Below are 15,452 nucleotides of genomic sequence, written 5' to 3'. Positions count from 1 at the left end.
CACCATGTAAACATCAGCTGTAAGAACCACATCTCCATCAAAGTCCTTGCTTGTGCAAATGGAAAGTCAACACTGATTCTATTCTGTTGCATTTCCCATGCATGTTTTGTCTCATTTAGATTTTTAAGCTCTCTAAGGAAAGTGATCCCCTTTCCTGGGCCCTAGATATTAGGAAGTTATTTGTAGGTGGCTACCAATTCATCCTGATTGCACAGAGAGGGAAAGAGAGGAATAACTAGACCAACAATCTTCTCTGACCAGGGAGTCTCATCCTAAGAATTATATATTTATTAACTCATCATTTGGTAAAACCCATATCATACCTCCTGGACTTTGGAGTCTTAGACCGATTACCTTGTTCCAGCCCATGGTCCTGTGTTGCTTGCCCAGGGCATTATTCTAACGAAGCTGGAATGTTAAGGCCTTCAAGTGGACACAAACATTCCACTTTGAATAGCCCCTGCACTTCCCCATGCCTCACTCATCTGTGGCAGCCACCCGGCCTCAGGCAGAGCCTAAGCGCTTCTTCAACACCAACACCATGGGTAGACAGGACCTTCTGATCTGCATTTAGAAAAGGATCTCTGCCACAGCATGGAGAACAGATCGGAGAAGGGAAGGACTGCAGACGAGGTGTGCAGCTTAGAAGCTGCGATGGGAGTCCAGGCAAATGCCTCCTTAAATGCAATCTCTGACAACCACCTCCACCTGGACCTTTGCCTCCTGCCGCAGGAAACTCCTGATTCTGTGCCAATACACCTGCCCCCACAGAGCCCTAGTTAAGGGAGATTCTTTTCTCAAAAAAGGAAATGTGAGCCAAAATCAGGATACTTCTCTATATCGCTTCCTGCATTATTGATGAGGTTCAGACCCAGGGCTGCTCCTACCTTACCTGGAGTGGGGCACTAACCTCTGAAAGTTGGGCATAAACAGAGAGACACAAATACATACGAGGCAAAGGCAACTAGGTAGAAAAGGGACCAGAATACGCATCTCAGAAGCAAGGCAATTTGGACAGACAAGGCTCTCCTTGCAGTATCTGGAGCGCTGCCAGAGAGAAGAGAGATTACACATGTTCTGTGTAAACACAATGAATTCAACTAGGATGTATAAGCAGATGTTATATGGAGACAGACTTCATTTTAAATATTTCGAAGTCTCAGAACTGCCCTGAGATTGAGTGATCTCCTTTAGATGTGCTGGTGAGTTCACCATCACCAAGATTATTCAAGCACATTCTGGAAGATCACTGACCAGGATGCTACCCAGGAGATTAAAGCGCCTGGCAGCAAAGGTGCTAAGGGTCTCTAAAGTACCTTTCACTTGTGAAATTAAAACAAGACTGGATCAATGACACCAATGGAATAATAGATGGGGCTTTAAAAAAAAAAACCAATACATTCTAAGACTTATTTTGACAATTCCCGCATCATGCCCCCATCCTCAATCCTGAGAAAAAGTGGCACATTAGAGTGTGAAAAGACCATCTTCGTCTTCTCTTCCATGCTGCATGTCATCGAAGTTGTTTTTATATCCTTCAACATTGTCCAGCCTGTAACAAGAAAATAGAGGCTGAGAATGGGAAGCACCAGGACCAGAAAGAACCAGATATGACTAAATCACAAGGCAACTAACAGCGGCTATTAGAGTGAAAAGGGCTCAGACTCCATCGGGTCCAAGCCTTTCCATTCACAGAAAACTGACTCTGCAGAAGATAAAGGGCTTTTGCCAATCTAGCCTAATAAGGGAATTAAATGTTTCTATATTAACAAATTACAAAATCAAGATTGAAACGTGTTTATGACCTTGGAAAGTTACCTTGCTGAGTCTCAGTTTCCCTACTTGTTAATGTTTATTTGTTAATAGATATTTTGGTATCGATACAATTAAGTGAAGGCACAGTCTTCCTCACAGTTTATCAGATCTTTTCATTTCTTTCCCAAAAAGCTATAGAACAGGACAGATAACCAAAATCTCTTTGCAGAGACTCTTCAAACTATTTGAAACAAAACAAAACAAAAAACCCCTGCTCCGATGGTCTAATATTGAGCAGAGAAACCAAATCCCAGGAATGATATTCTACATGTTTTTTATTCCCCATACTGCCAACTCTCTTCTCTGTGAACTTCTTTTTAACAATGTCCTTTTATTTTAAGGTTTTATTTGTTTATTCATGAGACACACAGAGAGAGAGAGAGAGAGAGAGGCAGAGACACAGGCAGAGGGAGAAGCAGGCTCCATACAGGGAGCCTGACATGGGACTCGATCCCGGGTCCTCAGGATCACACCTTGGGGCTGAAGGCCGCGCTAAACTGCTGAGTCACCCAGGCTGCCCAGCAATGTCCTTTTAAAATGAATTGCCCAAAGTTGAACAAAGAATTCTGAGCAAAACGACAGAGACATATCACCTTCTTTCTTTTGCATGCCATGCTTCTATTAATGCAACCTACCTTTGTACTTATATTTTGAACAACACATTGTTAACAAATACAGAGCTTACTGTGAGCTAAATCCTGTCTTTTTCACCTCTAATGCCACACTTCTCCAACCATTTAATCAGAACACGAGCACAAATCATTAAACTACTGAGTAGTATCTAATCATTTGTAACAGCTTGTACAATCATTACAACAATCAGTCATGCAAGATGAATTACCGTGTGTGTTTCGGGAACCAACTGGATTTCATGACTTTCCCTGAAAAGACAAGGCCATGGTATAAGCAGAGTAGCTGTGCTAGAACATGTGAAACATGGGGAAAACCTAAAGCTGTCTTACCAAAAGCAGAGTTGGACCAAAGGTGAGAATTTAGGGACTGGTTTTGGCAGGGAAAGTTTCCTTTTCCCAGATCAAGTGATTGCTTCTTTGGGCCCCAAGGCAGTACCCATCATTACACAGCTGTTTCCACGTTGTGGACAATAGTGTTAAGCTGCTTCATTCTTAAGTCACTTGCCCACCCAGAACTGAAGCACTCACTTGAGTTGTAAAACACTTCCTTATGAGACATACTCAGAAACTCCAAAACTGTATGAGGACCAGCGCCTTCTGCCTTTATGAGGACTTTGTATGAAGGCTAATGGTAGGCTCCTGCTAAATTCCAAATTTCCTTCATCAGGGTTCACTAGGGACAGGTATTGAAATGTGCAAGTTTCACTACTGTTGCTCAAACAGGATGGTTTGCAGTCTTACTTCCTCATTTACTACCTCAAAACAGTTTCTGTTAATAACTACAGAACAATTTTCCCCCATTTTACAGTAGGACCAGATGTCACATGCCTATACTTTGCATGACAACTGTAAACTCTGTTCCATGACTCCTTTTTGCAGTGTTTTAAAATTATTATTTTTTTAAACATGAGGGGTGGTGGTGGGGAGGTGCAAGGTCACAGACCAGCTGGGGAATCTAATAATAACTATGGACCCTGCCCCAGAGAAATGCAGATATGAATATGCAAGAACTTTTGCACAGAAGTTCAAGGGATTCACTTTCCCCTGAGGTCCATCTGGGGAGGCCCAGTAAGGAAAGCTTGCTTTAAGGGGATAAGAAGCCCAAGATCATTCACGGCTTTCTTCCTAGGGCAGTCCTAGCCAGGGGAGGAGGCTGGGCCAGGGTTTCCTCCACTCCGAGACAATGGTAATAATAGCACTTTTCACTTAAGGCAGTAATGAGGATGAAATGAGTTAGACACACAAGAATAGAGCAGCAGGACTGTCACAGATAAAGTGTCCAGTAAATGATGGTGTTTTTGTTTTTCTTTTCCAAAATATAAACTTCATCAGGAAGATGATAGATGAAGGATGGAAATGGGACTCTGGGGGATGGAGACAGGGGCAGGAAGCAGAATCAGTCCATTCCCAGATCCTGCTGGAGCCTCCACAGCTCTGAAGGCCACCATCCCACCTGGCCGCCCTGCTTACCTCGAAGGAAAAATGCCACAAGCAACGCCAACAGCACAAATCCCAGGGAGGGAGCGATGATCATTAGCAGGTCAGAGTTGATGACCATTTTTACCTGATGCGACACAGGGAAAGCAATTGGGCCAGTCGTTTCTGAACATCACCCCCACACAACTTTCCCGTCTTAATCGTACCTTCCACTCGCCAGCAGCTTCCCTCCTTCTCACCCCATTTTGCCCAATCTGGCTCAAGATCAAGGCAAAGCAGCCTTACAAATCAGAATTTTTAAAAAATCTCTGAAAACTTGAAACATTTACCCAGACCCCCACATTTTCCTGTCTTCGATATCAGGCATTTGGGCTGTGGGTTTCAGGGCCTGAAAATGGAACTCAGTTTCAAATGTTCTGTAGCACTGGTTCTCGAAGTGTAGCCAGGGGACCCATGAGATCAAAATTATTTTCACGAGACATTATTTGCCAGTTTCACCATCATTCTCTCATGAGATGGACAGTGGGGTTTCCCCGAGGTTGTATGACAAATGATGTGCTGATGTCTTTCTGTCTCCCAGGTAGCCAGACATTATAAAGCAATGCCACTCATGCCATTTTTCTCACTAATATTTTTCATCCAGGAAAATACAGGTGTATTTCATTAAATGTTATTTATGTCAACATGGAATGGGTTTGCTTGTTATTCTTGCTTTTAAATGAATTAATAAACATTGTTTTTAATTTCTGTTTTGATTTTTGTGAGTATCAAGGGGTCCTGATGCCAAATCATTGAAGGAGTGCTGCTCTGCAGGCAGCACCTAGTTCTGGTGGGGACTATGCCGCCACTGCTGCCCAGGCCAGGCTCCACTTCCTCACCTTCCTGGCCCTGTCTCCAACACAGCAACAAGGAGGGCACACCTGCCTCTGAGGAGGGAGAAGAGAAGAAAGAAAGAAGGGATGGGGGACCTTCGCTTTTCCCTTATAGGTGTCGATGTTGCCTGCAGTTTTTACTTAAAGCAACTTGAATCACTTTTGTGATAATAAAAGTTAATGAAGGGTACACTCCACAAATAAGAAGGGTGCCGGTGCCAAGTGTTGATCCTGCAGGACGTCACTAATCCTGGGACATGCAGAAGGCACACATAATGATTTTTCCACGCTTTTGTACTTTTTTTTCTTTTTGTTTTGCAAAGCATCTGCACATATAGAGGTAACGATATAAACATTATTTCTGCCAAGAGCACAAAGCACGAGTCTACAAATTGCTTAGTTATTTCCCCACAGTTGCCGCTCAGATATATCTGCCTCCCCAGTTCATTTCTGCAAACCTCTATTGTGGATTTTTAAAATCTAACTCACGCTTCAAATACTTCACCAACATTTTACCTGTTCTGATTCAACCTTGTTTTGCACAGGCATTTCTGTCTCCATCGCTGGGAAGGAAAAAGGGGAAGAAATGTTTACATTTTCTGTGGGAGAATAAAATACCACATCCTGAAATAGGCATTTCAAAGCTCATCTGAAATTTTTAGTTGATGTGTTTAATCTTTTAATCTCATCTTTCTTTATTTGTATAATTTATTTACAACACATTTGTTTTGAGATGGTTTTATCTGAAGCTCATCTGCTATCCAACATTATCCCACAGGAACATCTCCATTTTCTAGATGGGTAGAATGGGGCATTAGGCCAGCAGGCAATTTGATCTAAATTTTCTGGAGGTGCCAGCAATGCATTCAAGATTTTTATCCAGCAAGAAAACATGTCAGTCTATCAGTTAACAAAATGAGCATTTATTATAGGCCAGGTACTCTGCTAACTGTACCATCTACCTTGTTGCCAAAATTTACAACTTAGTGCAGGAAGGCAAATTTAAACAAATAAGGTGAATAATTGAAAAAATAATGTTATAATTCTTCAGCACTCTCGGAATAAATAGCACAAGATACAGAGACATATCATGAGGAGGGCTGACCTGTTCTGGAGGATCAAGGGTGAGTGTCCCTAAGAATATGGAGTTTAAGCTGAGACATGGACTCATTTATTTATAATTGATAGTTGAATTCAACATGAGAGACATACTGGGCTAAGCACTGTCCTAAGCACAAGAATATTAAGATGAATACAGCATGACCCCACCGTCCTGAAATTCACAGGACATTAAAGGAAGATCAGAAGGTCATTTTGGCCTCAACGGCCAAGGGTAGTGGTTCCATGTGGAATGACAGGCAGCCATGAAGGCAGAAAATGAGGGGTGGGGAGTGGCAGGGGATGACCATAGAGATGAGTAGGAACCAATCAGGGAAGGCCTTTGTTTCATGCTGATAAGTCTCCATTTAATTCTGTCCACAGTGGGAAACCACAAACATTTTAAATATGCTATAGTCCTGTGAAAAGGATAAAGAAATAGCCAAGATGAGATGATCAATTATCATTTGATCCCAGGTCTGAAAATCAGAGCTAACAGAAATGAAGGGAGAGGCAGATTCCAGAAATACTTAGCAGGGAAATCAAGAGGATATGGACATTGAACGTGGTAGTGAAAAAGAAACAAATCTTAGATGACTTGTAGATTCCTTCTTGAGACTCTGGGCCACGGCCCAACCGTTGGCCAAGGCTGGGCACAGCAGAAGCAGAGGAGAAGGATCGGTCTGGGGGAGAAATGTGCCAAGCTCAAATTTGTAGTCCTTGGGTAAGGCGCCCAAGAGAGACACGAAAACCCCACTCGCCTCATGAGCAACTGATGGATTCAAGTCTAAACCAAACTTAGAGAAAAGTTGGAGTGGCAGATACTGATGTGGGAGCCATCAGTCTCCATGAAGCACTTAAGATCCTCTGAGTGTATAAGAAATACAAGGGCCACATGTCCAGAAAGAGAAGAACAGGAATCCTAAAAAACCCCAGCACTTAAAAGGTGGGCAGAGAAGGCAAAGGAGAAGGAAGCAGAAGAAACGAACAGCGGAGAGCAGAAAGTGAGAACAGTGTCATGGAGCCCAGGGCAGGAGAAAACACCTGGAAAGGACATAAAATCATATATGCAGTAAAACCTGCTGATAGACACAGAACGTAAAGCCAAGCATAGACAAGGCCTGAGTATAATAAAAATCAAGGCAAATAATTACTGAAATTGATCAATGTTTCTCCCAAGCTTCCTTGCACTTGAGGCATAAGAAAAAAATGCCATAGGTTTTCGGAGGCTCATAATTTGGTACAAGAGAGCTTATTTGTTCAACAGGGAAAGTGACTTGTTGAATGCCTGCGAGCATAAGACTCTGAGGGGAAAATTCAGTATGTTTTCATATCCTACAACTCAGTTACTGTTGTTTTTCTCTCTGCTGTTATTCCCTAGAGCTGGAAATTGCAGGTAAGAATTCAAAACTCCTACCCTTGATCTGTCAAAATCCTATAGTATTACAATCATTTGTGATAGATAAAACCGAAATTGAAACCATCAAAGAGCAAAGTCAGCCTAGGTCAGTTTTGTCAGAGCTAATCTGTATTTTAAACTGGAATTGTCTAATGGGAGAGACATTTTGCAAACATAAACACTGCTGAGTGATACTAAGCACTACTTCCTCTTCCTCCTCCTCCTCCTCCTCCTCCTCCTTCTATGCTTCCTCCTCCTCCTGCTTTTCCTCCTCCTCCTCTTCCTTCTCTTCCTCTTTTTCCTCCTCCTCCTCCTCCTTTCCCTCTGTCTCTTCCTCTTCCTTCTGCTCTTCTTTTTCCTCCATCTTTTCCTCCTTTCCATCCTCCTTTTCCTCTTCCTCTTCTTCCTCCTCCTTCTCTTGCTCCTCCTCATTTTCTTCTTCCTTCTCTCCTTCTTCTTTCTTCTTCTTCTTCTTTCTTCTTCTTCTTCTTCTTCTTCTTCTTCTTCTTCTTCTTCTTCTTCTTCTTCTTCTTCTTCTTCTTCTTTCTTCTCCTTTTCTTCTTCTTCTTTCTTCTTTCTTCTGAAAATGCCAAAAGCCCCAATGGGAAGCACCTTGAAGCCACAGTGTTAGACACTGTTAAACACTGAATAGGGACAAGAAACACAGGTGTATGGTGATTTTTTTTTCCTTGTGAAACATAGCAATTCTAACAGCTAGGGGAGGAGGTAGACAAGTGAAGACTACTTATTTCTGTGTCTTCTGTGCTATCTTGGCCCTTATACTCTCAAGACCCTGAACTCTAAAACAAGCACATTCAGGGAAAGGAGGGAAAGGAGGTGCCCCCCCTGCCCCAAACTTGTAAGAAAAGCAATTCTGTGAGTGGGGAACTGTGATTGGTTGAATGTGTCCTCTTCAAGGGTATGTTCACTCAGAACCTCAGACTGTCACCTTTTAGAAATAGGGCATCTTTGCAGATGTAATTAATTTAAGGATATTAAGATGAAATCATCCTAGATTTAAGATAGGCCCTATATCCAATGGCAGATGTCCTTATAAAGATTGAAGAAGACACGGAGAGACATACATGAAGACTTGTAAAGATGGGCAGAGATTGAAGGGAGGTGGCCTCAAGCCAGGGAATCCTGGGGGTATCAGAAGCTGGAAGAGGCAAGGAAAGATCTTCTCTTAGAGACTTTAGAGAGAGTATGGCCAGGTGACACTTCAATTTTAGGACTTTTGACTTCCAAAACTATAAGATAATAAATTTGTTGTTTCATACCACTACATTTCTGGTAAACTTTTACAGCATCCCTGGAAAATTAATACAGAGACACAGTGGTCATTAAGATCTTCCATAAGAACAGCAGCCCTGGTGATGAGCAAGGGATGAAAGGAAGATTTGCCTTTCATTTAAAAAATTTTTTGTACACTTTGTACCTTCACCATATATATATATGTTACTTATCTCAGAGAAATTAATTAACATGTAATAGTAATAAAAGAATCTTCAACTTAATTACACTTTTCCCAGGTCTATGGACTCACCAATACTTCTGATTAACACTAGATTTGCCTACAGAGTGAGAATATATTTACATTAAAAAAATACCTAAATATGGGGATCCCTGGGTGGCACAGCGGTTTAGCGCCTGCTTTTGGCCCAGGGCACGATCCTGGAGACCCGGAATCAAATCCCACATCGGGCTCCCGGTGCATGGAGCCTGCTTCTCCCTCTGCCTGTGTCTCTGCCTCTCTCTCCCTCTCTCTCTGTGTGACTATCATAAATAAATACAAAATTTTTAAAAAACCTAAATATGGACCCTCTTGGCAGAGTTATCACTGTAAATTAGTGAATTGGTTTGCTGGCTTAATTTTAGGCTCTTGAGTTCTTGAGTACTCTGGTGAAATGGAATTCCTGCAAAACTTAACCCCAGACCTTGGAGTGCTGCAACAGTGCATCTAGGCCTCCTCCATACTTCACTGTCATCGAGTAACAATCTATTCCACATTTCCTGGATGCGTGACCTTGGGCATGACATTTCCTCTCTCTGAGCCAGTTTATTCATCTGAAAATGCTGAAACTGCAGCAATGCCTTTTTAACCTTTATATTTCTCGATGCCTATTTACAAAGACTTTGAATGACCCGAGAAAATGATCATTTCACAATAATTTTTTTAAAAAAGGATGCAAAGTATAGGAAAATGAGTATGTAAATACTTAAGAGCACGCAAACCTTTGTGGAGGAATACCTCTTGCTCCACAAAGAAAACTAAAAAATACTGCAAGACTAAATACATCTGACTTTGAGTGGAAATACTATAGGCAATTAAAATTTTATTAGTACTTTGTATACTTTCTAAATTTTCTCAAATGAGAAAATTTTAATTGTAAAATATATATGACATATTAATCACTAGAAACTCCACAAGACGCCTGAGTCAGGAGCAAACTCTCAGAGAGTATATAATTTCTCTGAAGCAATGCCACAGTGACCTTCTAGGTGAAACTTTGAAGATCACTATTAGAAACCCATGAAGTCATAGCTAAAGAAGAGCTGAGTGATGCTATTAGTGAAAGACACACCCCTAGATATGAGTACTGGCATACAGCGAAGTTCAGGACATATATACACTTCTTTGTAGATCAGAAATGGGCTTTTTTGTTTGCTTGTTTTTAAATAATGAGTGCATACAAAAACCAGTAAAATCAAGTAGAGTTTGTAGACTTGTTAATTGTATTATGCCAATGTCAATTTCCTACTTTGACCATGTGCTATAATCATGTGAAATGTTTGAGGGAAGCTGGAGGAATATATACATTTCTCTACACTATTTTTGCACGTTTGTGTTGAATCTAAAATTGCCTCAAAATAAAAATTTTTTAAAAAGTGGTTTAAGTGTCAGCATTTCATATGGTTCAATCTAATGTATGCATGCATGTTACACACTGGCTTTGCAATAAAGATTTGTTGAAAAAAATTGTTGAATAAATGTTAAGGCAGGTTTAAAAAGATTGTAAAATTTTTTAAATGTTCGTAAAAAAAATAATGATAGATGTTACTGTATCATTAAAAAAAGAAAATGATCTGGGGTGCTTGAGTGGCTCTGTCGGTTAAGCATTGGACTCTTGATTTCAGGTCAGGTTAAGCTCTCAGGGTCCTGGTGTCGAGCACCACGTTGGGCTCCACACTGTGCATGGAGAATGCTTGGGATTCTCTCTCTCCCTCTTTTTCTGCCCCTCCCCTGCTTGCTTGCTTGCTCACTCGCTCGCTCACTCTTCCTCTAAAAATAAATAAATATTTTTTAAAAAGAAAAAGAAAAAGATCTGAAAGGATATAGACCAAACTGTTGCAGTAATTATTTCTTCCTCTTGATCATTTGGGGTGGAGGGTTAGAGACAATATCTGGAATGCAAGGAAATTTCACTTTATATTGTTTAACTATTTTCCTTTATAAGACATATTTATTTTATAACATAAAGAATAAAGTTTAAATATTAAAATGATAACATAATAACACTACCTTTACCTCTAAAGGACTTACAATCTAGTAGAGCAGGAAGCAATATTCAGTGCCTATGCTGGAAGAGCCCTGTTGAAATAGACTCACATCTGCTCTTTCTAAAGAATGTGTCCTATATCTGAATGATATAGATTAAAGGTTGGCAAACTACAGCCTCAGGGTCAAATCCACTCTGCTGCCTGTTTTTGTACATCCTAAGAGCTAATAATAATTTTTATGTTTTTTAATGGTTGAAGAAAAACCAAAAAAAAAAAAAGAATAACTCATAACACATGTAAACTATGGGCAATTCATATCTCCATATCCATCAATAAACTTTTATTGGAACCTGGTGGTACCCATTTGTTCATGTGTTACCTCTGGCTGCGTTTGCACTACAAGAGCCAAGCTGAGTAGTTGAGACCAATAACATGGCTGGTAAGGCCTAAAATAGGTACATCTGGCCCTTTACAAGAAAAGTTTACTGACTTCTGGTGTAGTTATCAGAGCATAATTTTAATCTTAAAACCTTTAGAACTTCAGATCCTAGGATGATGAGACATCCCCTTCAAGGTGGCTATGCCTAAGGTAGTAGGACTCAAACCTACTCCCTGAAATAAAACTATATGCTATGTGCCGATCTGGAATGGCACTGAATTTTTAGGTAAGAAAATATTTTAAAATCCATTTTGAATATCACCCCTGTTCCCATCCCACTGGGCATAAATATACTTCAAAATTATTTGGCACAGTGATAAGCACTTCAAATAAATGATCTGATTTAATGTTTATACAATCCATTCTACAGACTGAACTGAAGTTCAAAATGTTTAAATCACTCACCCAGGATAACAAAGATAATAAAAGGAAATTTGAACCCAACTCTGAATGACTCAAAAAATCCTGACTATAACCACTCTGAGAGAAAAGAAAAAGAATATATTAAAATCCTATTTGAAAATATAAACTCTCTAGCCAGTGGGCTTCATGCCAGAAATCAACTAGAAATAAAAGCACTTTATCTTCTCAGTTGGTATATTTTAAAACTGATACTACATATCTTGACTCATCATTAAATTCAGAGACACAAGGATTCATCTGTCTCTACTTTTAAAACAAATTTAGTTCTGATATAAGTCAACTCAATGATACAATCTTAACACATAGAATTTTTAAGTGACAGCGGTTCTTTCATGGCAGCATCTGGCTTATGCTGCCCCCTTCTGGACTACTGGTGGTATGGTCTTAAAAAATCCAAAGGAAAGAGGATAGATCCCAAAATCCGAGTATTTTAGACCTGAAAAGAATTCGAAATTATCCTCTTTGACCCCCCCCTTTTTTCATCAAGAGAAAAACTAAAAATCTAGAGACAGTTTCACTTACTCAAGATTTCACAGCAATAAGTAACAAGCAAAATAACTAGAACCCATGTTTATCTGAACTTGCCAGGAAGCACTCATGCAGATCTGGAATTTCAAAAAGACTTTTGAAAATAGAAATGCACGTTAATTGAGTTCACAGACTTCCTTTAAATTTTGGAGACCACTGAATGTTTGTAATATGTGCAATGATCAAAAAGAGTACTATATACTTAAATACATCAACCATTACATACGTGAGTCAGGTGTTCCTTAGCACCAGGGGCAAAATTGGGTGAGGACCATTTTTTTTTTTTTTTTACCTTGGAAGGGAACAGAGAACAAATTGTGTTGGCACCCACTGTGGTTCCATTCCTAAAGCAGAAGGAATGATAAAATGACTTTACATTCCATGCAGATGAGATAACAGAAGGAAACCAGGGACTACAGAACACCATTATTTAAGACTCACTGAATTCCAAACTTTGCCCCAAGCTTTCACTGCCTCCAAGGATGCCCCACCAACAAAAATGTCATCATCATTTTGAGAGCCCAGGGTTATCACCTCAAGCTGCTGCTCTCATGTGCCAATCAATGTCTGAGGGTCTCAATGAGGGAGAAATAAGAGCCCATCCCGAATCCTTCCCCACCTGGACTCTTCTCTGAAGGGTAATGTCTGGCACTGCTCTTCCTACACCCAGCTGATCAATATATCTTGATTCAGAGAGGTGGCAAAGTCCTCATTTTACCAAGAAACCTCAGAAATATCAAAGACAACAAGAACAATAATAATAAATATATTATTACTTATATATACCAAGCACTTAGCTGTACTACATGCCAGGCACAATGCCAAGTACTTTCATGTTTGATCTCAGAAAATGCTCTGCAGTAGATTCTGTTATTGTTCTCATTGCACAGTGAGAATCCTGTGGTCTAGAGATGGTCAGATGCCTTGCTCGAGTCACATAGCTAGGAGAGGAGAGAGCAAATCTCAGAGCCAGGATTACCTACCTGCAGAGCCCAAGCTCTTCTCTGAGCTCTACAGCCTTTGCAAAATGCGGCAAGGGCTCACATACACTTGCTATGGGAAAATCAGTGGTGGAGAGTGAATGATCTCGCTATTTCATGGCACAATACGAAGAGATCCATTTGGAATGGAACCCTAACCTTTGGCTGCTCTGATGGGTGCGATTTCTAGAAAGGAGACTCTTAACTATGATTATTGATGATGATGATGATGAGCACAATGTAAGCAGCTGAAAGTGCATAAAACACTTCCACATTCATTATCACCTTTGACCTTCAAAATAAACCTACTGGGGTAAAGTAAACTTGGGCAGAATTATTGAAAAAGGAGGAAAATGAAACTCAGAGATCCCATATCTTGCCCAAGACTGCATAGCTAGTAATGATCTCTAGTAAACAGTAAAGCTTTGCTCAGTGGCAGTATTAGAACCAGTGAGGTTTATCTGAGGCATAATTATTGTTGACTGAAAACTTTTCCCAATGACATCTGATTCCACGTTCCATGTCTGCCCCCCCCCCCCCCCGGCCCCTGCTGTGCTGCTAAGGATCCCAGGGTTCAACAGACTACAAGTGCAGGGAGGCTCTTTCCAAAGGGTTGAGCTACCTTTAGTCAATGACTTGTTCACGGTGGGAGAAAGGATGCTCATCTTCTCACAGAACTTGCTGAGGTGTGCCATTTATCCTACCCTCTGTGAGACCAGAGATCTCTCCAGTGCCTAGCTCAGTGTCGGAGGAACATTTTGGTCTGCAGCGTGGTCACCCAGCTCGCTTGCTTATCCGTTAACGAGGATACATCTTAGGACTGGCTCCACGTTCCATTTCAGTGGCTGGCACCTTACTTCTTTCTCACTGTTTGCTTTACCACGGTCGGATCTCTCTTAAAGCTTGGCAGCCCTCTTTGTTCTTATTTGGTTGACCTTTCTGAAGGTGAGCTGTTAGATGTTAGAATTACACAGATTCAATCCCCGACTTTATTAATGAAAAAATATCATTTGTACGGTTGGTATAGAGTGCTATTGTGAGAAGAATCATGAGAATCCATTTTCTGTCCTTGGCCTTTATCCTCAGACCGCCGGCCTACCAACTGATTCGAGCCTGTGAACAGCGTGGCCGTGAGAGAGAAAACAAATGGGCTAAGGCCTCACGAAAAATGTTGACTTTGAAATCAACTGCATCCAATTTCTTTCCTCCTAACAACGGCATTTGTGAGTGAAAATGAGCTTTGCTTCATTCCCCTGCCTTCTTCTGTTCCTTCTGCTGAACTTGTACTGAAAATGATAATTCCCCCTACAACTGCTTTATGTCCTTGATCAATTGAGGACCCAGAAAAGTCAAGTTCTGACACGGCTCAATTTTGTTTTTAATAGAATAGTGCAGTGTGGGGGAAAGAGCTCTGATTTGAGAGCCAGGAGAGGGTCTTACCTGGGGCCTCGTTCCCACTTCTGTCTGAACTTTTTTTAAGACTCTGTGCCTCAGTCTCCTTCTATGTAGAACAAGGAGCATGCGCTACACCAGCAAATCCTAAATGCCTTCTTGGAGTCAGGGATGGGCTGGCTTCAAACGCATCTCCTGAGGAAGTTTGTTAAGCAACAATTTCTTGGACGCACTTCCAGAGACTCTAATTCTACAAGTCTTGGGTAGATTCGAGCAATCTGTATTTTTACTAAGCACCCTGTGTTTCCAGCCCATGGCCAGGTCTTGCTATACATAGACTGGATGACCTTGAAGTTCAAGGTCTTCGTTCCTCAGTGTTCTCCTGTCTCCCTGGGATGTCAACATGAGATCAGATTGATTGTTTCACACCTTCATTTATTCTATCTTTACTCCCTTTGCTCTTACCTCCATTTCTAGACCAAACCCTATCTCCCTGATTTTTGACGGGTTCCCTTCTTCTACACCAGGACCAACCTTGCTCCATTCACTATCTCCTTCTCTAAATACTCATTCTCAAGCTTCTTAAAAGAAACCTACCATTCATTTTTTAACAATTGCTCATCTTGGTCTTCAGTGCATCCACCCACAGAGCTAACACGGTTCACCAGTCTTCCTGTCACAGTTCACAGACACCTAAGGGCCCCATCCTACTTGACCAGCGTTCTGAATTTCCTAACACCTAACTACACCCTCCATAACTTTTGTTAGCCCAGCCCTCTCTGTACTCCTAAACTCCTGGATTCTTTCCTACTTTTATTGTCTCCCCCTCTGCCTCCTCTCCCAGTGTAGTTGCTCCTTTATGGGCTCACACCTCTTCATTTCCCTCTTCGTCCCACATGATATCTTTAGGTGATTCCACAGGAGTTTCAATTACCT

General features: G+C 41.0%; 1 protein-coding gene, 1 long non-coding RNA gene and 1 pseudogene across 3 annotated transcripts in view; 1 reads left to right on the top strand and 2 right to left on the bottom strand.

Annotated features, from left to right (window-relative positions):
* Positions 1-265: 265 nt before the first annotated feature.
* The window catches only part of TIMD4 (T cell immunoglobulin and mucin domain containing 4), a 33,309-nt gene continuing 18,122 nt past the window's right edge, over positions 266-15,452 (bottom strand). For both annotated transcript variants that reach the window (XM_072824379.1, XM_072824381.1), the window contains 4 exons: positions 5,273-5,319; positions 3,918-4,011; positions 2,657-2,696; positions 266-1,552 (listed from right to left, as the gene is read on the bottom strand). In XM_072824379.1, the coding sequence (XP_072680480.1) occupies positions 1,468-1,552; positions 2,657-2,696; positions 3,918-4,011; positions 5,273-5,319 (266 nt within the window). In that variant the 3' untranslated portion in view covers positions 266-1,467. The remainder of the gene's footprint in view (positions 1,553-2,656; positions 2,697-3,917; positions 4,012-5,272; positions 5,320-15,452) is intronic.
* On the bottom strand, positions 5,425-13,616 carry LOC140632406 (uncharacterized). The gene is made up of 3 exons (XR_012029958.1): positions 12,437-13,616; positions 10,596-10,658; positions 5,425-9,029 (listed from the first exon to the last, which is right to left on the bottom strand). It is a non-coding gene; the product is annotated as an uncharacterized lncRNA (long non-coding RNA).
* LOC140632836 (U4 spliceosomal RNA) lies at positions 13,546-13,628 on the top strand (annotated as a pseudogene).

This window comes from Canis lupus, chromosome 4 (assembly GCF_048164855.1).
Source record: "Canis lupus baileyi chromosome 4, mCanLup2.hap1, whole genome shotgun sequence".
Taxonomy (NCBI): Eukaryota; Metazoa; Chordata; class Mammalia; order Carnivora; family Canidae; genus Canis; species Canis lupus.
This window is presented reverse-complemented; position numbering and strand designations above follow the sequence as displayed.